This window comes from Lissotriton helveticus, chromosome 6 (assembly GCF_964261635.1).
Source record: "Lissotriton helveticus chromosome 6, aLisHel1.1, whole genome shotgun sequence".
In the NCBI taxonomy this organism is placed as follows: Eukaryota; Metazoa; Chordata; class Amphibia; order Caudata; family Salamandridae; genus Lissotriton; species Lissotriton helveticus.
The window spans coordinates 615,174,507-615,200,064 of record NC_136067.1 but is presented as its reverse complement, the minus strand read 5'-3'; the positions used below and the strand labels follow the sequence as shown (position 1 = coordinate 615,200,064).

The following is a 25,558-nucleotide window of genomic DNA, read 5'->3' as shown; positions in this document are numbered from 1 at the left end:
AGAAAAGCAGCCCTGGTCCTAAGAACCATTCGATCAGCATGAATGGTCAAGAAAGGGGGCTTTTAACTAAGAGCTTGAAGCTCACTTACCCTCCTTGCTGAGGTTATTGCAACAAGGAAGACTGTCTTAAGAGTCAGAAGCCTCATAGGACATTTGTGAAGAGGCTCGAAGGGAGCACCCATCAAAAAGGTCAATACAAGATTTAAATCCCACTGCGGCACAATAAAAGGAGTAGGAGGGAACTTATTGATTAACTCTGTGGTTTTGCCCCATAGCCCATTCCAGAAAGGGGCATAGCCCCATAACCCATAATTCTAGCTGTACATTGGAAAGTTCTTGTATGGGCCGATCCTTTCAGTCTTTGGAAACTGCTTTATCCACATAATGGTGGAACTCTTTTTGAACTATTACATTCTCATCTCTACCAGCAATATGAAGTGGCAGTCTTTTAAAAGCCTGTGTGTTACAAAACAATTACATAAAACCACCATATAAATAAGGAAAAGACCAGAGCTCCTGCTATCATTCAGGATGAATACCACGTAAACTACACAACTGATACATGGTTGACCACTGGGCACAGATGCCTTGCTGTGGGTAATGTTCCGTATGCCTATCTGATACCATAGCCATTGATTATCAGGAAGCCTTCAAATGTGCGTGGCCTGGCGAATTCTCCTACTAAATAACAGTACCTTACATAGTATTAAGTTGCTCATGAGCATGCTGGTATGCAAAGATATTGCCCATTTCGTTTTGCTTGACTCTAAAAAAGTAGTACTAAACAAAAAGCAAAAAAATTAGAGCAGTAAATTGAAAGTGGACAGGAGAAACATGCAGACGCTATTAGACCCAAAATGCAAGTTCACAGCATGGTATCTTGCTGAAAAAAGTGTCACAGGAAAAACAAATTCTCTTAGAAACAGCTGTAGTCTCCCACCCTTAAAATAAGCTAGGATTTGTAAGGACCTTTAAGAAAGAAAGACTTGGCTGCGGAAAAGTACAAAATGTGAGATGCCTGCTTGACACAAGGATGCATGCGAAAGGCACACTGGTATTGGCACAAGATTGCACAAAGGTATAAAGAGATGTAAAGTGAAGAGAGTAGAATTTCAGAGGTTGGGAGTCTGAGCACATCATCTTCCAAACTATACAGCATTAAACTAGTCTAGACGAACAATCTATCAATAGCCCAGAAAATCAAACAGCCTACATTGCTGACGTGATAAATGTAGGATATATTCTTAAGAACAATTAAAATTCCAAAAATTCTTACCGAATTATCATGATCTTCGGAAAAATCAATAAGCTCCTCCTCGCATGCTTTATTACTTTCTGTGGTTTCATCACTATAGCTTTGCCTGATAGAATCCAAGGCATCTGTTAAAAAAAGTATATAATGTAAATGTTATGGGTTTTTCAATAACATTTCTGCCACATTAACACGGCTTCAAGCAATGAAACAGAGTAAGGAAAATGCTACTTACCAGTATGCATCTGTTCTTGGCATGTAGAGCTTCAGATTCTTACACTGTGCATTAGATCTCCACCTGGTGTTGGGCTCGGATGATTGCATGTTGTTGTCATCTTGGAAGAAGTCTTTGTAGTCACGAGATAGGTGACTCCTCCCTTGGACGATAGTGCGCATTGGCATCGGCTCCATCCTTAGATTGTTTTTCGCCATGATGGGAAATGATGGAGTTTGTAGAAATTAGAAAGGATGTCCATGTGTGTATATCTAATTAAGATCGACCTGGAACAGATAAAGGCCCCGGGGAGGCGGGAGGGCGTGTAAGAATCCGCAGCTCTACATGCCAAGAACAGATGCATACTGGTAAGTAGCATTTTCCGTTCGAGGCATATGAGCTGCAAATCTTACACTGTGCATAGATTGTACAGCAGCGTCTCCCCTTAGCGGTGGTCACCTGTATCTGTTGCAGTAGTTTGAAAGAGAGTTTTGAGGACAGCTTGGCCTACTGCAGCTTGCTGCTTAGCTTGCACATCAACACAATAGTGTTTAGTGAAGCAGTGTGTTGTAGACCATGTTGCTGGCTTGCAAATGTCTTCTAGGGGAATGTTCCCTAAGAAAGCCATGGAGGTTCCTAGTTTGCGTGTGGAGTGCGCCCTAGGAGGAACTGTTAATGTACGTTTTGCTTTTTGATAGCATATTTGTATACATTTTACAATCCACCTTGCAATTCCAGCTTTAGAGATGGGGTTGCCTTTATGTGGTGGAGAGAAAGCTACAAAAATTGCTTTGTTTTGCAAAAGGATTTGGTCCTATCTATATAATAGAGGTGAGCTCTTTTAACGTCTAGATTGTGTAGAGCTCTTTCTGCTATAGAGTCTGGGTTTTGGAAAAACACTGGTAACTACAGATTGGTTTAAATGAAACAGAGTAATGACTTTTGGAAGGAATTTGGGATTTGTTCTGAGAACCACTTTATTACGGTGTCATTGTAAAAATGGTTCTTGTATAGTGAAAGGTTGAATCTCACTTACTCTCCTAAGAGAGGTAATAGCTATTACAAAAGCTGTTTTCCATGTGAGGAATTGCAGTTCACATTTGTGTAGAGGTTCAAAAGGTGGTCGCATGAGCCTTGTAAGAACAATGTTTAGGTTTCACACTGGAGAGGGTGGTAACCTGGGAGGAATGATTCTTTTTATACCTTCCATAAATGCTTTAATAGCAGGCCCTCTAAATAGAGACAGATGTCTATTTTGTAAATATGTTGCAATTGCTGCCAGATGCAGGCATATATATAATTATTCCAAATTACATCTTTGTAAATGTAGAAGGTAACAAATGATATTTTGGATGGAAGCATCTAGGGGATCAATTTGGTTATTGTTGCAGTAAATGGCAAATCTTTTCCATTTAGCAGCATAGCAAGCTCTAGTAGTACGTCTCCTGGCTTCTTTAATGATATTCATACAGTCTGGTGGTAGGTTAAGATAACGAAACTCTAAAACTTCAGGAGCCAGATCGCCAGATTCAGTTGACTTTGGTCTGGATGCCTGATGTCTCCATGGTTCTGCGTTAGCAGGGATGGTGTCAGACGTAGCTTTTGGTGTGGAACAAGTGATAGTTCTAGCAGAGTTGTATACCACGGTTGGCATGCCCATGTGGGAGCTACTAAAATCAGTTTGAGTGACTGTTGTCGTAGCTTGGCACTATTAGTGGCATTAGTGGTAGTGGCGGAAAAGCGTACGCAAATCTTCCTGACCAGTTCATCCATAACGCATTGCCCTTGGACAGCGGGAGTGGAAATCTGGCGGCGAAGGTTGGTCATTTTTCGTTTTCGTGTGTGGCGAACAGATCTATGTCTGGATGACCCCGCTTGTGAAAGAATGGTTGCAGAACTTGCGGATGTAGTTCCCGTCATGAATTTTTTTGTGTGTCGACCTAACAGATCTGCTATCTGATTGTGAACTCCTGGAAGGTGTTCTACTAACAGATGTATGTTTTGTGGAATGGCCCATCTCCAAATGTTCTGTGCAAGCTGGGACAGCTGTAGAGAGTGTGCCCCACCCAACCCCCCCTGTTTTTGTATATAGTACATAGCTGTCATGTTGTACGTCCGGAATAAGACAGCTTTGTTTTGTACTTGTACTTGGAATGTTTTGAGTGCTAAGAATATTGCTAGCAGCTCTAGGTGATTGATATGGAACGATTACTGTTGATTGGTCCATTGCCCTGGAGTTGTAGGATGTAGGAGATGGGCTCCCCATCCTGTGAGAGATGAGTCTGCTGTAAGTATTATTTGTGGAACAGGTTTGAGGAACGGCCGCCCTTTTGTCAAGTTTTTGGTGATCCACCACTGCAGAGAGCGATGTGTGCGGCTGTCTACCAACACCAGGTCAGTTGTCCTTGAGCCCGATTCCACTGTTGTGCTAGACATTCCTGTAACGGACACATCTGCAGTCTTGCATATGGTTCAATGAAGATGCAATATGCCATCATGCCTATTGGTCTCATGAACACTCTGGCAGGGAGAGAATGTTGATGTTGGAACTTTGTGACTAAGATTTGAATGCTCTGTATCCTTGCTGGACTGGGATACGCTAGAGCTGTAGACGTGTTTATTGTAGCCCCTAAATATTGATGTACATGGGAGGGCTGTAGATGCGACTTGATGTAGTTGATTGTGAACCCTAAGTCGTGCAATGTTTGAAGTGTGTGTTGGACACACTGATTGAATGACTTGGCTTTTATGAGCCAATCGTCTAGATAAGGGAAGACATGTATCTGTTGTCTTCTGAGATGTGCTGCTACTACTGCTAAACACACAAGATGATGGAAGGAATGTTGCTCAATGGCAAAACATTCACCCCCAGTCACAGATCTGGGTTTAATTCATTGTTATTTTGCTCACCAAGCCACCCCAGTTCAGACATGGCCATATGCAAATCAGTCTTGACCCTGTGCCTCATGGGAACAGTCCAGCCCGAACTGCCAATCCATTTCTTCCCTGGACCGGAATCAAGCATCCTAGGACAGGTTTCTGGCTATCAGTCGTCTCCAGCCAGGATAGCTTGACTCCAGTGGCTTAGTGAGCACGGGACCCACGTCTGGGCATACCCTTGCCACATAGGGTGAACAGCAAAACACACAAGATGATGGACGGAATGTTGCTCAATGGCAAAAAATTCACCCCCAGTCACAGATCTGGGTTTAAGCCATCGTTATTTTGCTCACCAAGCCACCCCAGTTCAGACATGGCCATATGCAAATCAGTCTTGACCCTGTGCCTCATGGGAACAGTCCAGCCCGAACTGCCAAGCCATGTCTTCCCTGGACCGGAATCAAGCATCCTAGGACCGGTTTCTTGTGTGTTTTGCTACTACTGCTAGGCACTTTGTGAACACTCTTGGTGCAGTTGTTACCCCGAATGGAAGGACTTTGAATTGATAATGCTGTCCTTCCAGTACAAACCTCAGATACTTCCTGTGAGAAGGATGTATTGGAATGTGGAAGTAGGCATCTTTTAGATCTAGTGTTGTAAGGAAGTCGCCTTGTTGCAGCAATGGGAGCACTTGTTGTAAAGCGATCATATGAAAATTATCTGAGTGTATATAGTGATTGAGGGGCCTGAGGTCGAGAATTGGTCCTAGTGTCCCGTCCTTTTTGGGTATTAGAAAATACAGCGAGTAAACCCCTCTTCCTTGATGTTGTTAAGGAACTATTTCTATTGCGTTCTTTTGAAGAAGTGATAGGACTTCTTGTTTGAGCAGCGTAAGATGTTCTGCAGACATTGGACGCTGCCTGGGTGGTATGTGTGGAGGGGTAGCTGAAAGTTCGAGGCAGTAGCCATACTGGATAATTTGTCTTATCCACCTGTCTGTTGTGATGGAATTCCAGACAGGTAGGAACTGTGTTAGTCTGCCCCCCACAGGAGTGGAGTGCTGTTGGGGGAGCAGAGGGAAGTCACTGTTTTGTGGTGGGAGAGGTTTGATTATTGTTGTTCCCTCGACCTCTTCCTTTATTGTTGTTGCCTCAATAGCCTCCTCTAAAATATCCTTTACTGGAGGATGCCTGTGTATTGGATTTGAAGGAAGCTGTATTGTCTGCTCCAGTTTGTTTGGAGCCTCCTCTATAGAAAAAGTGACAAAAGGAGCCTCTACCCTGTGTGGATTGCAAAACTACCATAGATTTGACTGTATCGGTTTTCATTTTCTCAAGTGCTGTGTCTACCTCTGGTCCAAACAATTGATGTTGGTAGAATGGCGGATTTAAGATGGTAGTTTGCATTTCCTGCTTAAATCCTGAAATGCGTAACAATGCATGTCGTCTAAGTAGGACACTAGTGTTTACAGCTCTAGATCCAGTGTCTGCTACATCAAGTGCACACTTGATTGAGGCATTTGAAATTAACTTGCCTTCTTATATAAGGTTGTTTGCCTGCACCTTATATTGGTCAGGTAGATGTTGCATTAATTTTTCTAACTGATGATGAGCCCCGTCATATCTTGCAAGGAGGGCTTGTGTGTTAGCTTTACGCCATGTATTAGTAGCTTGTGCAGCTATTCTTTTGCCTGAAGCATCTATCTTCTTAGATTCTTTATCAGGGGGTGGGTTTGATCTTTTTCTAGCATTTGAGACAACTAGGGAATCTAAGGATAGCTGTCCTTTAATGTAGGCTGGATCACCAGGAGCAGGCCTGAACTTTTTCTCAATTTTAGGGTTTAGGATCCTAGCACGTACAGGATCTTTAAATACCTCTGGAGCATGTTTGATGACCCCTTTGATCATAGGAAGAATTTGAACAGACCTTTGTGATTGTTCAAACGTATCTAATAAAAAAAATTCCTCTGCTCATCTGAATGCATGGTGACCCCATGATAAATGGCAGCCCTTTTCAGTAAGTGCCCAAAACCAATATTGTCTTCTGGGGGAGAAGATTTTGATGGATATGACTGCGGGTCAGGAATATCTGGCACATCTTGTGGGTTTGGGTACTCTCAATCTGGATCATCAACAGGGTAGGGAAAAGGATCATCTGGGTCTACCCCTCCCTCTATGCTATACTCATCATCATTTTGAGGTGACGAATGAGGAGGAGAGTGTTCAGGAGAATTCTGAGGTGAATTCTTAGGAGGAACAGGAGATGAAGGAGAAGGAAGTATAGGAGAAGAAGGGTGCATAGGAGATGTGACAGAGTCCTTCTTGACAGGTACTGCAGGTGTAGGTGCTGTGTCTGATTTCCTCTTCGTGTGTGGTGTAGTGGATACATGACCTGTCTTTGGGTCCATGTAGATCTTTTGTAGAGGATCAGGTTGGAAAAGATCTTCTCCTTGCGGAACCTTTGCCAGTGCCGTTTTTTTTCAGTTCCGGGCGTGGTTGCTGCTTGTCTTTGTCCTTAGTAGTTGTAACTGTGTCTTTTGGCGTAGATTTTGGCACCAAAGGTGTTGTTTTCGGAGTCGAAGGCTGCTTCGAGGACTTGAGCGCATCGGAATCAGGCCTTGGCAGTTTCGGTACCGAAGATATTGGCTTCAGAGTGGAAGCTGGTCTCGTCGGCTTCGAGGTTTCTGACCCTGGCTTCATAGTTTTGTCTTTAGAAGTCGACGGTTTAGGAGCAGATACTTCTTTCGGTTTCGGTGCCGAGGGAGCTGGTGGGATCGGCACGTGCGGCTTGCTCGGTAAGGAGCTACCGGAAGGCTTGAGAATTTTCTTCGGAGCTGGGCTCGATTGCGAGGCTTTCGAAGTGTGTTTTCTGTTGCGACTGGGCCCCAGAGGCGGAGTGTTGACCTTTGCCTTTGATTTGGGTGGTGGGTATGGGGCCGGGGCAGTAGAACTCACGCGTTGACCCGATGGTATGGAGTCATCCGAGTCGTCTGCCTCTGATACGATTTGGAGATCGTCTGAATCTTCTTCAGGAACGAGCGGAACTTCTTCGTCGAAAATATGCACTGGTTTCAGGGCCGATCTCTGCATGTCGTGTCTAAGGGCCCTCCGATCTCAAATGGTTTTCTTGGATCGAAAGGACGCACAGGCTGTGCAGCTGGATTCGTCGTGTTTTGGCGATAAGCACAGGTTACACACCTCGTGATGGTCAGTGTGTGGGAACTTTGCACCACAGTTGGGTCATCTTTTGAATGGCGTCCTTTCGATGAGGTGTAGGCCACACTGCGTGGATACGCCCAACGGCCCGTGTCGACGACCGGAATCGAGCTGATGGAGTCGAGACGATGGTTGTCGATATCGAAAGTAGTTTGGTGAAGTTTGAATACGTTTTACGCGTCGAATTACTTGAAAAGTAGATTTCGAACCAGAGCGGAAAAATTTCATCCGAACCCAGTGGCGGAAAAAAACAATCTAAGGATGGAGCCGATGCCCATGCGCACTATCGTCCAAGGGAGGAGTCACCTATCTCGTGACTACAAAGACTTCTTCCAAGACGACAACAACATGCAATCATCCGAGCCCAACACCAGGTGGAGATGTAAATGTATAGGCATTTATATAGCGCACTACTTACCCGTAGGGTCCCAAGGCGCTTCGACCGCTGCGAAACCCTTCCTGGTTTCCCTGAGAGATGGTCCCTTAATGGGTATCTCCAGGGTGAGACCAGGCATCCCCGGCGGTCTGGTGGGGCCGTTAGTGAAGATGAGGCAAGCTAATGCCCAGAGTTGCCGAGTGTGATCGCTGATCAGAGTGGGAACCGAGGCGAGAGAATTATCGAGTCCGCTGACCCTGGTCCAGACCCCTGCCGCGCCGGGAATCGAACCCTGGTCCCGGGCCGTCCTCTGCTCTCGGGTCTGCCGCCTCTAACCAGTGAGCCACACTACTTCACTTCTAATGCAAGTGTAAGATCTGCAGCTCATATGCCTCGAACATTATATTTTGAAGTTCATACTTTTACTTGAAGATCTTACATTGCAATGTCCTAAAAGCAGCTTTCTTCACTTATTTCCAAAATGGCTGCGAAGTGTGTTCACCTGGTGAACGTACAAAGAAAATGAACAAACAACAATTGATTAACTGGTCAAACTCAATACTTTTTTCTAGAAAGAATATTAAGCTAGATCAGTTGACTGAGCATTTGAATGTGTAATAAGAATACCCAAAGATAAACTGCTAGAGATACACACCACAAGTCACAAATAAAGCTGAACAGAAGGTGTGGTTTCCCCAACACATTTCTAAGCATGGAATGTTAGGCAATACCATTTTCCAGTTATTTTTTTGTTCAATGTATGTTCTGCCCCTTTTTCCAACTTTAGGAGCGGAAAGCTACGACTTTGCAGTCATGATCTTTCTCATACATTGCTATTCTCGAACACTAGTCAAGCAGAAAAGAGGGACAGGAAACGTTACCTTAAATGGAAAGAAATATCTTCATGGTTACTATTCTTAGACTTTGCTCCCTACCGTAACAAGTAAAGTACTGGCATCATGCAAAAATAGAAAGCTTCTCTAAAAGAATGCTGATACTTAACATTTCTTGTTGAGCTCAGCATGTAAAAGCATCCCTCGTCACAAGAAAAACCATCACAATCTCTGCCACCAGCCATCCCTAACCAGTTTGTATACGATTTACTAAGGTGCAATATTTTTACACAGTATATGTTACAAGGGAATGGTTGAGTGGGTGTTCTAAAAGAGGGGTAGCCAGGACTAAGACTACCATGAATGTAGTTTTTACCTTAGTACGGGGTCAGTCAGCTCTCCCTACCAACTAATTAACTGAAAATCTTATCATACAGCCTAACACAGAGAGAGCCGGAGCAGCTTATGGCAGAGAAGCCTTCAAACAAGTAAGAACCTCCTAGCATAAAGCTTGATCCTATGTGTGTCCAGTATATAGAGCTTTTAAAAAGGATACAGAGCTACTTGTCTGGAATGGGCATATGTGCTAGGGATACAACCAACGCTCTCTGTGTTTTGATAGAATATGCATGAATTCATGGAGGAGCATGAACTTCTATGATCTGTACAGTTTTGTTTTTTTTTTTTTTGGTTAAAGACTTTTATTGAGCAATAAAATAAGAGTTACAGAGATGGGCCTACAACCACACGGGCTGGCCGCTAATTGCAACGCACAACATAAGTAGCAAACGATCATTCCCGCGGCTAGGCACAGAACATATACCAATTATCGCTCAGAGCATAGGACAGGACAGAACAATTTTATACTAATCATAAAAACAACAAACACTAAACAAGGCGAAAGCACATTAGTCAAGTCAGCCCAGAAGGCGGAGGGGAAAGCAACTAATCAGGAGGACAAAAACAGATCAATGAAACTCGGCATGGCCGGGGGGGGGGGGAGGGGGGGGGGCCAGGGGGGAGGGCAGGAAAATCATAAAACAATATGAAAAAGTATTCGGGAATGTCAGCCTAGGGAGACAGGGTAACATCGGGAGTGTCAACCAAGGGAGGGGTACAGATATCTCCACGATATGCATTCCACTGACCCCAGATCTTCGTCCATGCCCTGGGTCTGCCCCTAGCCACATAGACAGTCTTCTCTCGGAACATGGACCAATCCATATTATCCTCCCACACCGAAACTGTGGGAGGTCTGGAAGCGCCCCAGAGTTGCGCAATGTCCCGCTTCGCGACCATGTATCCCAAGGTCGCCCATCTGGTCTGGGCTACAGAATAGTCGGTGGGTTCCCACACGTTCAACAGGCATCGTCGGGCCTCAGGCCGCAGGGTAATACCAGTAACGACAGTCATCACCGCAAGCACATCAATCCAGTAGGCTGCTACCACCGGGCATTCCCAAAGAATATGTAGAAATGTAGCACTCATCCCGCAACCACGCTTGCATAAGCCATCCGGGGAAAAACCCATCACAACCAGACGCGGACCAGTCACATATACCCGGTGAAGGATCTTAAGCTGGACCAAACGGAGACGGGCGGGGATGGCGACCTCTTTCGGAGAAGAGAGTGCCGACTGCCAATCCTCGTCATCCAAGTCCAATACGTCACTGACCCACACCTCCCTAAGTCGGACCAATAAATCGGCGCGATTATTAATCAGTTTCTTGTAAATAAGGGAGATAGTACTGTCGGGCAAGTGTCCATCCAGTATACGATCCTCAAGGGGGGAGGACTCGGGCAGGGTCTCATCAGGAGTCAGAACTGAGGCCAGGGCATGCCGGACCTGCAAGTACAGAAAAAACTCCCTATCACTCAAGTCATATTCTGCCTTAAGGGCCTGGAAAGACTTCACTCTACCCTTCACACAGACATCACCCACTGTACATATCCCAATCATATCCCAGCGGTCAAAGCCCTTAGTAGACCAGAGACATCCCAAACGTTCGGAAGCATAAAGCGGAGTCGCCATTGTCAGTCGGTTCTCCCATCCCAAACTCACATTCGCGGCGCGCCACACATTGACTGCGATCCTGGACGGGCCCGCAAGAAGGCGCCCAGCCGATCTGGAATAAAGCGCTCTATTAAAATTTCCTCCCGGCAGCTGGAGTCTATCCATCTCAAAGGCCGGATCTCGACCCGGGGAATACATGGCGTGGTTAATGGCAGACAGCTGGGCAGCCCAATAATATCTCTTGATATCGGGGAGCGCCATGCCCCCGTCATACCAAGGGATGGTAAGTTTCGCAAGGGCGATACGCGGACGTCCGTCCCAGATCAGTTGCCTTTGAAGACTCTCGATCTCCCGGAAATAGGTAGCGGGAATGTCATCATAAAAATTTTGAAGCGCGTATAGGAATCGCGGCAAAGACATCATTTTAAAAAGGGCAGCCCGGCCCAGAGGAGACAGGGGTAGCTTACGCCAACGGGCCACATCCAGTCGCAGTCTAAGAAGCGGGGGGAGGAGGTTACGCTCGAACCGGAGTGAGGAGTCCAGCGTAATAAAGATCCCCAAATACTTGAAGCCAGAGTGGACAACCTGGATAGGAAACCTGTCCGGTAATGGGGGCAAAACACCCGAAAGAAATCTGTACAGTTTTAAGATATGTGAGCTCAACCACTTTGCAATCCTGGCTTTTAGACGCTTTATTGTCTGAAGAAATACTCGCAAGAGTTCAGAACAATCCAGAATCTCTGCACAGAGCTGTTGCTTCCTGATACAATTTGAGTGCTCGGGAAATGTCAAATATTGTGTAGTGTTTCTATGGCTGAAGAAAGGGGTCTTGGCTGAAGAAACGGGAAAAACCAACTTTGTAATAGATACAATAATTGTATCAAAGTCCCCCTCATCTTTGTTAAGGACTGCTGGACAGTTTCCTCTGGATAAGGTAATTTTTAACAAAAAGGCAGCAACTAGGACAGACCAATTGCATAGCTGCATCACAAGATTCTAAGAGATGGCACTGTTCTCTGCTCACTTAAATAGAATATGACCCCTGGTCATTAAGGCATGAGCAATTACATTTGAGAAGAGGAATGAAAGGTCCTAAGTCCAAATTGATGGTGGTCCTAGGCCTGAATTAGTAACTCCAATGAGTGCTGTACAGCAAAAACCGATCATCATTGTGATCAGAGATGCCGAATGTTGAAATGGAGAGTTCTACAAAGAACAGAGTCAGAAGCTCACAGGACAACATGGACACACAAGGCCATAAGGTCCGGGAACCTAAATCACAACTTTACCTACTTTGCAAGGCACTACCTAAACTCACTCTCTCTGAAAACGGAAATGATAGGTCCACAAAAGAACAAGTTAAATACCTCTGGGAACTCTTTCCAGTGGATAATCTTTGCAGATGAACAGGGTCTTTCGCCTCCTACAAGGAGAGGCAGTGAGTGACCCAAAGTTGGAGCTGCACTTTCATAGTGTGAAATAGATCTTGCCTGGGCCAGTGTCCACTCCAGGTCAGAGATTAACAATGAGAATGAATCTAAGACAGGCACAGCCAGAGTCTGAGTTGGAGCCTGTGTGGGCAGAACCTGTGTGGTATCAGGAGTCATAGTGGAAGTGTGGGCCGAGGCCAGCAAGGAACCAGGAGAATTGCCAATGGAGTCAGTCAGCAGCAGAGAAGGACCGGCCAGCAGAACAGCATAGTGCCAGCTGTGGCTCCAGTGTGCCCAAAATCACTTCAAAAGGATCCAGAATCGACTTAAAGATCAGCAGCAAGGCCTCTTTAAAGGCCGTTATTTGTTGAGGGGTTAACAACAGCCCATGCACCTCTGGGAAATGAAAGAACTAACCCTGGAATGGACTCTGAGCCATCAGATGCCTGAGCAATCAGCCCTTTGGAGGCAGACAATGCTGTTCTCTGACTGAGGAGACAGCCAGACATCCCGCCTGGCTTTCTTGTGGGAATAATAAGACCTGGACTTAGACTCACCCGAAGACTTGAATTGAGACTGGGACTTGGTGGGAAAACCGCCCACGATCCGGGGCAGGATTGCTGTCTCAAGTGCAACCTCTTATGTTCCACGATGCAAAGTTTCGTTTCCCAGTCTACAATCGCCTATTGGTACTTCAGGACACTATTGATGTGCAACGTCAACTGGAACCTAGGCGCCACAAAGCTTGCGTTAATCTGTGACAGGCATCTGCTTCCTTCATTCGTGGCACTGGGTTATAACCGGTTGTAAGGGGTGGGGGAGCAGGGGAGAGAGTTGGAGTGAGGGTAACAATTTCCGTGACTCCAAATCTGTGTCTAAAGGCATGCAAACAAAACACAGTAGAGTGCAGGGGTAACCCAGCCTACTATCCCAGAACTCGTTGAAGTTCAGATCAGCAATAACAAGACTTTCTTAATGCCTTTAGATTGATGAATATCCTAGTTAGTGCACAGTTCCTTCCAGAGCACATTCTTAAGCGTGTCTGGTGCTGCACTTTTCAATCTAAAGCAATATTTGATGAACTGTATGTATATCAGCCATCCTGGTGCAGTTGGCAAGTCCACATTCTAGCCGTAGCTGGTAAAGCGGGATACATTTTGGCAGTGCCATTACACAGCCCTGTTTTAATCTGTGGTTAATGGGAAGCTTCCTGGAGAGTATACAACAACAACTAAAGAGTGACTCTAAGGTGCTGTAATCATATTACTACACCAAGCAATCAAGAAAAACTCAAACCATAAGTGAAGAGACGTTTGTCAAGGAACCTAGAAAGTGCTACACACACGGCGAAACATACCTTATTGGTAAGAAGAACCCTCACTCACCCTAGTGGTGACATGCTTCATCATAGGGTTCCCACTGGAGGAACCGAATGTTCCTCCAGTGTGCTTCAACGCCTGATTTACAGCGGAGCTGGTTGTTGTGAATAGGGTTTTTCGTGTGTGTTCAGTGTGTAGTGAATAGTGAGGTTAAAAAATACTAGCTGTACCCAAAATAATTTTATTCACAGGTCAGGTAGTATCAATAAAAATGTGTGCTGGATACATTAGGGGCTATTTTATTGACCCCTTGTATCTCCAAAGGTGAACATGTTTCAGCTGTCTTTTCAATTTTATGCAGCTTTCTTCAGGACCAGAAAGTGAATACCCCCGGTGGTCCACGCTCGCTAAGGCGTGTCCTGTCCGTGTGGATATAATGTGTGAAAAATATAACAATTTAAAAACAACAACTCACGGTGATACCCGTGTTGGCACTCCTAGAATTTCCAGGGGCCACAACCTGTGGAATGGTAAATCACAGTGTTAAGAACATACAAAACAATTATTTGCTTTACAACTACTTATTCTGTGACCAGTTGATTCCCATGCATCACAGGCACTCTCCATTATAGGACCTAGGTTCACCTTTAAGTGGTATGATGTATGGCATCCACCCAATGAATTTATAGTCCAATTATTAGACTCCATATTGTGGACACGATATGTCTTATTTGACATCGCTATTGTCAATAATTATGCCCGCTCAGTGTTGCCAGCAAAATGATCAATTAACGCCAATGCGGCCAAAGCACTTTTTTTGAGCGTCAGCAGGGTGGTCAATTCCTGACCCTTTAGTGCAAAAAGACCCACTTGTGGAGACAAACACCATGAACATAAAAATCTAAACTTGCCCCAGTGGAGAATGATTGGGAGGCTGCAAACGTTTTAAAAGTTTAAAAATGAAAACGGAAAGTGACTTGGCTCACTTACAACACTGGATAATAGTGCTATCGCCATGGGCTAGCGGTGGGGTTTTTCTTCACGCTACTGTTTCACTGTAAAGTAGTTTGAGAGATGGCGTTAGCAGCGCGGTGACCAAGCAGACTGCACTCTCAATAGCCATAGTATCCACTATGTCTCAGCTTCCTGGAGACTCTAGTGCCATCCCGTAGTTTCACACAGACCAATGTAGCACATGGATGGCATTTGATAGTGGTTCTGGAATAGGTCTGGGCAGTGAACTCCTCTCAGTTTGCAGAGTTTTTTGTACTTTGCGCTCCGCGGAGCTCGGGGAGTGCAGAAAACTTTGCAGTTTAAACAAAGGTTGACAGTAGGGGAAACATGTGCAAGACAGTGAAATCTATCGCTCAATTCAAATATGTAAAGTCCAAAAGTGCTCACGGTAAATAAACAACCACTGCCAGCAGCTGTAGAACAGATTGTCTTTTTCTGGCAAAATCTGCAGAGCTGGAGAGAAAAATGTTGAAGCTTATTAGTTGTCCTTTAGCAACTTTTTTTAATAAGGTTAGCCTCTTCCTGTTCTATTTAATTTGCAAATCATTATATAGTATTTCTTTATTCAAGCCTCCAGTAAAGCAGTCTTTTGATTCTCACATTAAAAAATGGACCACTTTTTCAGCAAAACTTTTGAACGTATCATGATTTTGTGGTTTGCATACAGCAACAATACCAGCCTAGAGATGGAGCCTCAGATTTAAAAAAACCTTAAACTCAATATCCCTAATTTCAGCAAAAGCTTATTTCTCGGTTCAATCTGGGTAAGTATGCAACTCCAACACGCCTAAAATATCACAGGGTATCTAACCTCAAGATGAGCTTTTAAGTCATAGCTCTTCCTTCTTCAAAAAGAAATCACACTTTCAGATGGACGCAAATAGAAACATATGGATGTTGAACACAAATTAAACTAGCCTACAGCCATCGCTGTGATGATACCATTCCTTGTATTCTAGCCAGAGGCAGGCAACTACATACATCTCAAACTATGCAGAAAGGCTTTGGATAGCAGAACTCAATGAATTATGTTAATGGTGTCCTCACTGATTAAACTAGAGCAGTATTGGCTGTAGGAGGCGCTGCTGCTCTGATTCGGCCTGCCCTGTCGGTGGCCTTCGACACAGTCGTTCATAATTTACCCTACTTTACCCAACTTATCTAAAGTTTTAGAAAAATTGGTCAACAGGCAATTGTCCAGTTTTCTTGAAACTAATAACTTATTAGATATTTCCCAAACGGGTTTTAGGATCAAAAATAGCACGGAGACTACACTCTTGTCCGTGCTGGATACCATCAGAATGCATGTAGAACGCGGGAAAACAGTTGCCCTGATTTTACTTGACCTCTCGGCGGCGTTTGATACCGTACCACACAATCTGCTATTACAAACTTTGGCAGCAAAAGGTATCCGGGATAGAGCATTGGGGTGGTTGCAATCATTCTTGATGGATAGAACGCAATCAGTGCGCATGGGACATTTCTCATCCCCGCCCAGGATCATCAAATACGGGGTGCCACAAGGGGCCTCATTGAGCCCAACCTTGTTTAACGTGTTCGTGTCCTCCCTAGCAGCAATAGGAAGAAAGTGGGGTGTTGAAATCTGTTCCTATGCAGATGACACCCAACTAATTGTAACCCCGGATGAGAATGATGACCCTAAAAACAGGTTACTAAATTGTCTTTCTGAATTGTCTGACTGGATGTATGGACATTGCCTTAACCTGAACGCAGACAAATCAGAAATACTGCTGTTCGGTAAACACACTCAACTATGGAATGACAGTTGGTGGCCGGCATCTCTGGGCACCCCCCCAACACCAACATCTACAGCAAGGAATTTGGGAGTAGCACTTGACACCACCCTGTCTATGAAATCTCACTTGACAACAATCTGCGGCAAAGTCTTTGCCTTGCTAAAGATGTTAAGAAGAGTCTTCCCCTGGATACCCATAGAGTGCAGAAAGATCCTGGTTCAGTCTTTGCTGGTGAGCAGGCTGGACTATTGAAATTCCCTGTTTGTAGGTATGGCAGATTATCTTTTCGCCAAACTACAAATAGTGCAGAATGTGGCAGCCAAGGGCATATGCAAGAAAAGAAAATTTGACTCCGCCAAGAGTTGTTTGAGAGAACTCCATTGGCTGCCTATGAGGCAGAGAGCAACTTTTAAAATGCTGTGTATAACACACAGAGCTCTGTACAACACAGGCCCACCCATCCTAAGTAATAAGATTCAGTTCTATGTACCATCTAGAAATCTCCGCTCTCAAGTTACAGCAAGAGCAACAACAACTCGAGTTAAGAGAGCCAGGATGGGAGAGCGAGCTTTCTCCCACATAGCTGCAACCAGATGGAATGAACTGCCTGCGGCTCTTAGACTTATGGACTGCCACACATCATTCAGGAAACAACTGAAAACTCTCCTTTTTCCCAAATTAGATTAAAATGCTAGGACTAAAGTTATACCATCACTTATCATAGTCGCTGTAGCGCCGTGATATCCTATTCAGGATGAATGTTAGCGCTTTATAAGAAAAATAACAAATAACAAATAATTTGTTACTTAATCGTGTGAATTCTATCGGCATTTCCGACAAAGCTCTTACACTGGCTTCCTTCTTTCTGTCCGCAAGAATACAATCGGTTGCCTTGGGTAGCTAGGATTCTCCTTCCTTTGTCCTTCCATGTGGGGTCCCACAGGGCTCTTCTTTGAGTCCCACTCTTTTTAATATCCATGTGTCTGAATTAGCGGTACTTATCAGATCCTTCGGTTTGGCATTAACATCTTATGCAGACGATACACAAATCGTCTTATCTGTTTTTAAAAACAATCTGCCACAGATGCAAAGATTTAGGGAGTGTATGCTGGCAGTCAGTTCCTGGATGAACACACACTGTCTCAGATTAAACTCTGGAAAAATTGAAATAGTAATCTAGGGAAAATTCTCCCTAAATTGGTCACAGAGCTGGTGGCCAGATGAACTGGGGACGGAACCCATCCCAGCCGCCAAGGCCAAAAACTCGGTGCGATTATAGATAAACTAAATTGTGAGGCACAAGTTAACGCCGTCCCTTCATCTAGCTTCTTACTTAAGGTAATCAAGAATATATTACCTTTTATCCCTATGGACAGCAACAAAACAGTAGTTACTACACTAGTCCTTGCCAAACTGGACTACTGCAACCGGCTCTATCTTGGTATGCCTGAGAAGCAGCTATGCAATTTGCAAATGATTTAGAATGATGTCACTAGGCTCTTGTTGGGAAATGCCAAGTTTCAATCAGTCAGAAAAAAACTACAAAAACTGCATTAGCGCGGAGTTAAGAGCTGTATTATCTTTAAAGCCCTTTGCATTACCTATAGGGCACTTCATGGCACTGGCCCTCAGTTCCCGAGACGCCTGCTACATTGGTACGTCCCCAAAAGGCTCCGAAGGAGCAAAACTGATATCAAATGCCAGATTCTACAACTAGCTGGAGTGGAAGGAGCTTCATGGTGGCATCCACTAAGCTCTGGAACAATCTCCCCTTTCCCATTAGAACACTTCCCACCCTGTCTGCTTTTAGGAGGGCTCTGAAAACTTGGTTGTTTAATAAATTGAGGCCCTTGTTTACTCCGGACCACTAGCGCCAAGACACCTTTTGGTATTTGTGCGCTTAACAAATTTATTAACATAACAGTTTGGGCCAATAGAGATAGCAAATGCCATACCTTAATGACAACTTGGCTACACATACTTCACCAACTAGAAGTTCTACACCCATTTTCCACTATGGCTGGCACTGTTAAGACCCTATGTTCCATACACATAAAATAATTCTTCATATCCAGAGCAGACTAACATCTGCCCCTGGCTAGAACTGGAAAATCGATATACACACTGCTGTCTTTCGTCTACATCCTTTTTTCACTTCTTCACATACATCACCACAAATAAGCCTGTATTGGGCCATCACCAGGCAAATAAATCCAGTGTTGAAATCCCACATGTACACATCTGGCACACCCATGAAAATCTTGGGCCTGGATACTTGTTTCCAGCCAATGTAAGCATTACATTAGAAGCACAAACTTCCTCTCAATCTAGTTTTAACCCTGATCCAGGAACCAGTGCTTTACTGTGACTACAATCTAGGAGAAACTGCAATCCAACAAACATCATCTACCCTTATGAAACATTGAAAATTACACTGAAGCACAATAAACAATACCAACAAATGTTTAAATCATTAATTTTTAAGGCCGTCTGGGCGCCACTGCACACTTAACACTACTGACCGACTATGGCTGAACATCTGTCTACCAGCCAGCAGAATAAGTTACTTACCTTTGGTAGCGCCTTACCTGGTAAAGGCTAGATATAGTTGCAGATTCCTTACCTTAGAATTATCCCCAGGTGCCACACTGGACCTGTACATTTTTCTACAACAGTACTTCTGTGCGTCTATAGAGGGCATCGAGCAACTCTGTAACGTCATCCACTGGATGTGACATCAGAATCCTTATAAGTCCTCCCCCAACGCCCGTTTCTTCCGTGACTACTTTCCACGCTAAAATAGCGAGCCATGCATAGAAACTGCCATAGAAACTGTGTGCCCAAAAAGAGTCCTCTTTTTGAAAGACACGTATATTAAGTATTATTGGTGGTTTGGAGTGTATTAGATTTCTAGAAATATATTTGTTTTTGAATAAGAGCACAGAGGTGCATAAAAGGGATCTGGAAGAAAAATGAGAACTAATTCCCTGAGAGGGGTGGATGGGTGGGTCGGTAAGGAATCTACAGCTAGACCTAGTCTCTACCAGATAAGGCACTACCCAAGTTAGGTTGCTTATTCATCTCATAGAGACGTCTAGCCAGAGATTTCTTACCTTAGACTCGATACTAAAGCAATGCCATCCTGGAGGAGGATCTGCGAACTGAATCCAAGAAATCTCCCCAACTAGGCTATTTGGTCCTTATAAGAAAAAGAGAGACCGCTTGCCAGGAAGGGAGGGATGAAAGACAACATCCCACCAGAAAACTTAGGTAGAGCCCCATACGGAACCAAATATGCAGCCTTGCAGAGACATGGGAGAAAAGGCATGGCAGAAGAACAAGACATGTGAGAAGAACACTCCATATAAACATAGAACTAAAATGCACCCCACATCCACCCGGAAGGGCAACCGGTCCAAGAGACCGAGCGGCATGATAAGGACAACAGCTAAAACTACAGGGCCAATCTACCAGCCATAGAAGGAGGCAAGGCAGAGGATTCCCGCCAATAGCTGGTAAAGCATTGTAAGCATTAGCAACAATCATTGCCATATATCATGTTAGGCAGAGGTAACACTCCGGGAGAGAGAAGGCTCTATGGGACTAAGCAGCATAGAATCATGAGAAAAGGTATAAACATACAAATAGAGAGGTACAAATACATATATATTTGCTATGAATCAATATAAACATATACAGAATTCATACTGTACAATGATAGGTGCCCAAGAATGGTAGATAGAACAACCACAACAGCAGCCATGGGCCGAAGGCAAGACAACCGTAACCTGTAAACCAGCCACATGGCCCCATCTAAAGTGAAAGGGTGGGACGGAAGTACACACCCCAGAAAACCAAGGGAGCTGCCAGAAACAGCACTAACAACAGAACAGTGCAATTAGACAGTCAAGAGACAAATGAAAAGACAACCGAAGGGGAAAACCAAGCCCGCTAGAATAGAGAAATAAAGACCACAATGGAGGACTGGAAAAAGTGACAGAGGTGGCGGGGCCAACACCTGGGAGGTCGATGGAGACAACCAGACAACACGTAAAAAAAATTTACTACTGGAAGACAAATGCCAGAAATTAAAGTCCTTCCAAAGGGGCCAGTGTAAAGAAGAAAAGGGCAGGTAGCAAGATAATGTCCACAGCCTGGGAAGGCCTGAAGCAAAGGAAAGTCTTCTTAAGCACAGAACAACCCAGGCTCGGCCATCAAGCCAGGGAACAACATGGGTGTTCCCTTCCATGTGGGGTCCCACAGGGCTCACAGGGTGAGGATCCCGACGCCACCCAAGATCATTCTCAGTAGCCTATTAGCACAAAGGAGACAACCCCCCATGGGGTGAGAACTGCAACCGCTCCCACAAGAAGTGGTGAAATCCCCTGGAATTCATTGTAAGGGATCACAAACCTCTGTACGATCCACCCCGCAGTGGACCGAAAAGGAACCCATGTCTGAGAAGAACGGAAAAGGAACATTCGCCATTTACCCCAAAAACGTCAGAAGGCACACCAGAATAACAGCTTGGAATCTGCTCCAATCAAAAAAGTTAAAGCAACTGCAGCTTCACGCAAGACAGAAGCAGAGAAAAAATAGGCCATGCAGAGGCACGAAGAGGTAGGGTTGCCGAGTTGGCTACCCATGCCAAAGTACGGACAAGGGATGGCTGCAAGGAACCTAAGAGAAAAAATGGGCAGGCCAGGGCCCGACTCACTCATGTATAGCGAGAACAAGCACAAGAAGCGCAAATGCCTGAAGAAAGAAAGAAGGAACACCAGTCAACGCATACCCCGACAAAGAACCGTAGGCCAAGAACCATGCCCCTTCCCTTGGATTCGCTAGGAAAAGGGGCACCAACTGATTGGAAAAGAAGAACCCAAATGGCTAGTGTGGAAAAACACTCAAATGTGGGGCCGGGGAGGTGGGCAGAAAACCCCCCATGCAACATCAGCCGACTTGCACCAGTGAACCAAGCACAGCAAGTGGACTCCCCGAAAAGGGGTAAGATGACGTCAGAAACATATTGAGGAATACCTGTAAAGCATACAGACTAAGTGCCTTGTCGGACAGGGAACAAGGTAACAGTGTATCTGCACAATACTATGAAAAAACCCCAATCAGAACTTGGGCAGAAAGCAGAGAAGACAGAGTAGCCACCAGTGTCACCAACAGGGTCAGAAAGTAGGATATTTCCCAGAGGACCAACCAGGGACCAAAAACTCTCATCAACAGTGTAAAATGCAGAAATAAAATACCTGCAGGGGGAGGACACCACACGGATGATACGTGGAGGGACAAGTGAAAGGAAGAAGCCAAATGGCGCAGCTCCATAACAGTCTACCCAGAAGGGAATACAGGAGACCAATCCAGGCATGAATGAGTACAGGGAAGACGATGACGGTAGGTGTAGGAAGCTGGCTTTGTATATACTATACCAAAGTAAGGTATAGTGTGCACAGAGTCCAGTGGAACCCCCAAAGGTAGGCTGAGGTTAAGTAGATAATACCTTACTCTCTATTTGTGGTAGTGTGGGCCAGCATTAAGGCATTATCAGAGGGTAGTGTTAAGCATTTATTGAATATGTCACACTCAAAGACTGAACTCAGACCAAGTTGTTTGTATGAAAATGTTATTTAGTTGTATTTTATTTTCTAGAACCAAGTCAGGCCTGGTACACGTAAGTGTAATACTTTGCAAGAATAATGCAGTTGAATACAGTTGACATGCAGTAGAATGCAATTGGTTTGTTTACAGGTTAAGTCAAAATTCATTTTCAGTAACTATTGTGATTACTTTATACGTTACTTTTCAGATAACTTTTAAGTAAATTTTTCTACTCCTTGCGCTATGCCTAGGTATCACACTGGGACACTTCCTAGAGAAAAGGTAAGTAATTCAGTTTTTGTACATTTCTTAGATTTTCATACAAACCAACTCCACACAAGATTTTTCAAAGAAAAGCAGTCAATGCAGTCCTACGGGAGAAAGCAGTGTCATCGGTTTACCGGTACGTACTTAGGTTTTGGAGTTGGTATTCTGGGGTTAGAATCAGGGGTCCCCCAGAGTTAAGGATGCACTTTCAAAACTTCCACAGCGGCACTAGGGCAGTCGTGTGGGCACTAGGGCAGTCGTGTGTAGAGAGCTGAGGCCCAATGTTATCCAATGAGAGGTAGGGGGCCTCTGGTTGGTGGCTGCTCAGGAGCAGGCCAGAAGGTTCTGGGACCAAAGCTCCTGGTGTAAGGATCAGGGCAAAGGGGGGGGGAATCAGATTTAGCACAAAAGGTGCGCCAAAAAGGCACAGGGGAAGCCGGGTGCAGGATGCTGTTTTGGCGTCGGGTGCCCTGTTGGGGGTTCTCCGGTTGCAACCAACACTGCAGGCTTGTATGTATTAGTGGTGTTGTATGAATCTGGTATGAGTGTGTGTTGCGAATGATGGTTTGTTAATGGTACCTCCCTTTTGGGTTCTTATTTCCTTTGTCTGTATTTTCAAAAATTGCCTTTGGTATTATTTAGGATTTTTCTATTTATTAATTGTTAGTAATACGTTCTAATGGGACCGTTTCCTCTGTTTATTTCTTCTTTTGTCCAAAGAAAAAAAAGACAAATAAAATCAAATATTTCATAGATTCTTTACGGCTCTTTAAATTTCTTGCTCTTTGGTCCAGTCAAAGTGTCATTATTTGAATAGATGATACGTTGTACATACTCAATCCTATAGGTAGAGAAACTTTTTCTGTGTGGTTTCTGTATTTTCCCCTATTTCTCTACCTTCATTCGCCTGCAGAGATCCCCCTTTGATTTATTGGCAGGTCAAACAGTTGCCACATTTGTGGTGACCCAGGACTGGAACAAGTCCTAAAGGAGAATGGATTGTGAGGTGGATAAAACAATCTAATTTTTTTGATACTTTTAATCAGTTTGTTACTGCTAGAGCAGAATGTAAGTACGCACGTTATCCTATGCATAGGTGTTCTATTTTTGGGTTGCAGGAGTATTTCCCTGCGAGAGTGCCATGCTGGCATAAGTTAGCGCTTTTCCAACGTGATTTGTCTTGGGAGTTTTTTAGAAAGCACTTCATTTTCCAACGTCTTGGATATCCTTTGTCTTGAAGTTTTTTAGAAAGCACTTCAGCCTCACGGAAGAAATCTTAGTTGAATTTGCAATTATGTCGAATGCGTAAAAATTGGCCATAGGGAAGGCCGTCTCTAAGAGCTTTGGGATGGGAACTAGAGTAATGTATTCCTTTCTGTAGGTTTTCGGAAAACTGTGGTGTATAATTGGCCATCCATAATCTTGACTGTGACGCCCAGATAGTCAATTTGTGCTTTACTGTAGAGGTGTGTTAAATCTCAGAACCGGTTGGAAGTTATTTATCAAGTCACAGAATGTGGAGGGTTCACTAATGTCTCCCGTCCATATCACTAAGATGACATTGATATATCTTTTCCACAGATGGATTTTGTCATGAAAGGAGTTTCTCTCATTCAAGATTTGTGATGTTTCTATATTGCCTACAAAGATTATGACAAAGTTTGGGTCAAAAATTTAACCCATTGAAGTACCTTTACATTGTCTGTAGAATTTGTCTTCAAAAGAAAATAGTTCTTGGTGAGAGCTAGTTCCAAGAGGGAAATAATGAAGTCCGAGGGGACTTTGATGAGGTGTGGGTTTTGAGTTGAGGTGATTTTGTATTACTTCAGTTCCCCTCTCCTACACTATATTGGTATATAATGACTCTATATCCAATGCTACCATGAGTTCTGAGCTGGGGGGTCAAAGGACTACATTTCAATCAGATTGATGACGTGTGGCGTGTCTTTTACATAGGTTGTAGTAGCACGTACAAGGTCTTTGTTAAAGAAACAATATATCTACCAAGGGGTACCAGAATTGAGCCACTCCCTGATAATATGGGTATGCGAGGTGGTGATTCAGAATACTTATGAATTTTAGGCAGGGTATATAGAACTGGAGTGCGTAGGTTCCTATTATTCAGAAAGAGGTACTCATTGTGACTAATCACTCTTCTTCTGTTTCTTTTGTGATGATATGGTTCAGGTTTTTTATCCCAGGTAAAGGATAAGGTACTTATATTCTGCCACTGTCTCCAAGGGTTGGTAAGCCAGATATCAGTACGGGCCCTATTTTGTTTTGCGTGATTTAGTACCAGATTCTTAGATTTCTCCAAGTTTATACTCAAGCTGTTCTCAACCAAGTAAGTTGGAGTAATATCAAGCAAGTGCTGGAGCCCAACTGGAGTTCAATTTATTAATAAGTAGTCAGCGTAAAGGAGATTTAAAAGTACCAACCCTCTCAGCTTTGGGGCGTGGGAATCGCGGCAGCTCAGCCTTGGTGTAAGATGCGCTATAAAGAGACTGAATAAGGTGGGGGCTAGGAAACGCACCTGCTTCAGACCTTTGGTGGGTAAGGTACGTCTAGAGAGGTGTGTGCCTGAGTGCAGCAGGACTAGCTGTTTCAGAAGGGCAAGAGGAATTTTCCAGTTTTTCTGTTAGCGCCACAGTTTGCCCCGATCTACATTGGCGAAAGCAGACTGGTAGTCGATAAAACAAAAGAGGTAAATTGGCCACCATTATGGCATCAACTAGTAAGGAGAGAACCAGAATTCTGGTAGTGATGCTCACATGCTTGCACAGGAGCAGCCTATTTGAGTCAGCTGAGCCTCTGATTGAACCCTCTTGATAAGGCTGTGTAAGTTGGCAAGCATGCCATTGATACTGGATACCAGGAGTGCCAGAGAGGCCCATATTCGGTCTGTTGCTGCCTTTCCTGTTTGACATTGCTATTAAAAGCTGGTCTCCTGTTTTCCAAATGAGAGCTTTGTGCATAAGAGGCTACGAGTTCCTCCCATTCCTGTATTGCAAGGTAGGAAATATCGCAATTAGGGCCATGGGAATCACCCGTATTTTGACAGTTGTTGATATTACTTGAAAGGTTGCAATTGGTTCCCTAGAGGTCAGCGTTATGTTGCTGGTTATTGTTACTGCTGGTAAGGGAGACCTCTTTGGTGTTAGTGTATTGCAGCAAGCTAGGTAGGCCTTGGCATGATAGTAGGAGATTCCCCTCACTGACATTGGCTGTTTTTAAAGATGTTAGTCACAGGGGCGGTATCGCCAGGAGCTGATTCGATCATTCCTCCATGGCCACTGCTGATACACGAAGAGCCCTCAGTGCACTGGGACACTTGCCTCGGTAACATCAGTCGGCTCTCACTTGGTTAGGCCATTATTTCTC

General features: G+C 44.4%; 1 protein-coding gene across 1 annotated transcript in view; it reads right to left on the bottom strand.

Annotated features, from left to right (window-relative positions):
• SENP6 (SUMO specific peptidase 6) overlaps positions 1-25,558 on the bottom strand; it is a 744,657-nt gene that overhangs the window by 208,514 nt on the left and 510,585 nt on the right. Inside the window, exon 19 of the mRNA XM_078648082.1 lies at positions 1,277-1,380. Within this exon, the coding sequence (XP_078504208.1) occupies positions 1,277-1,380 (104 nt within the window). The remainder of the gene's footprint in view (positions 1-1,276; positions 1,381-25,558) is intronic.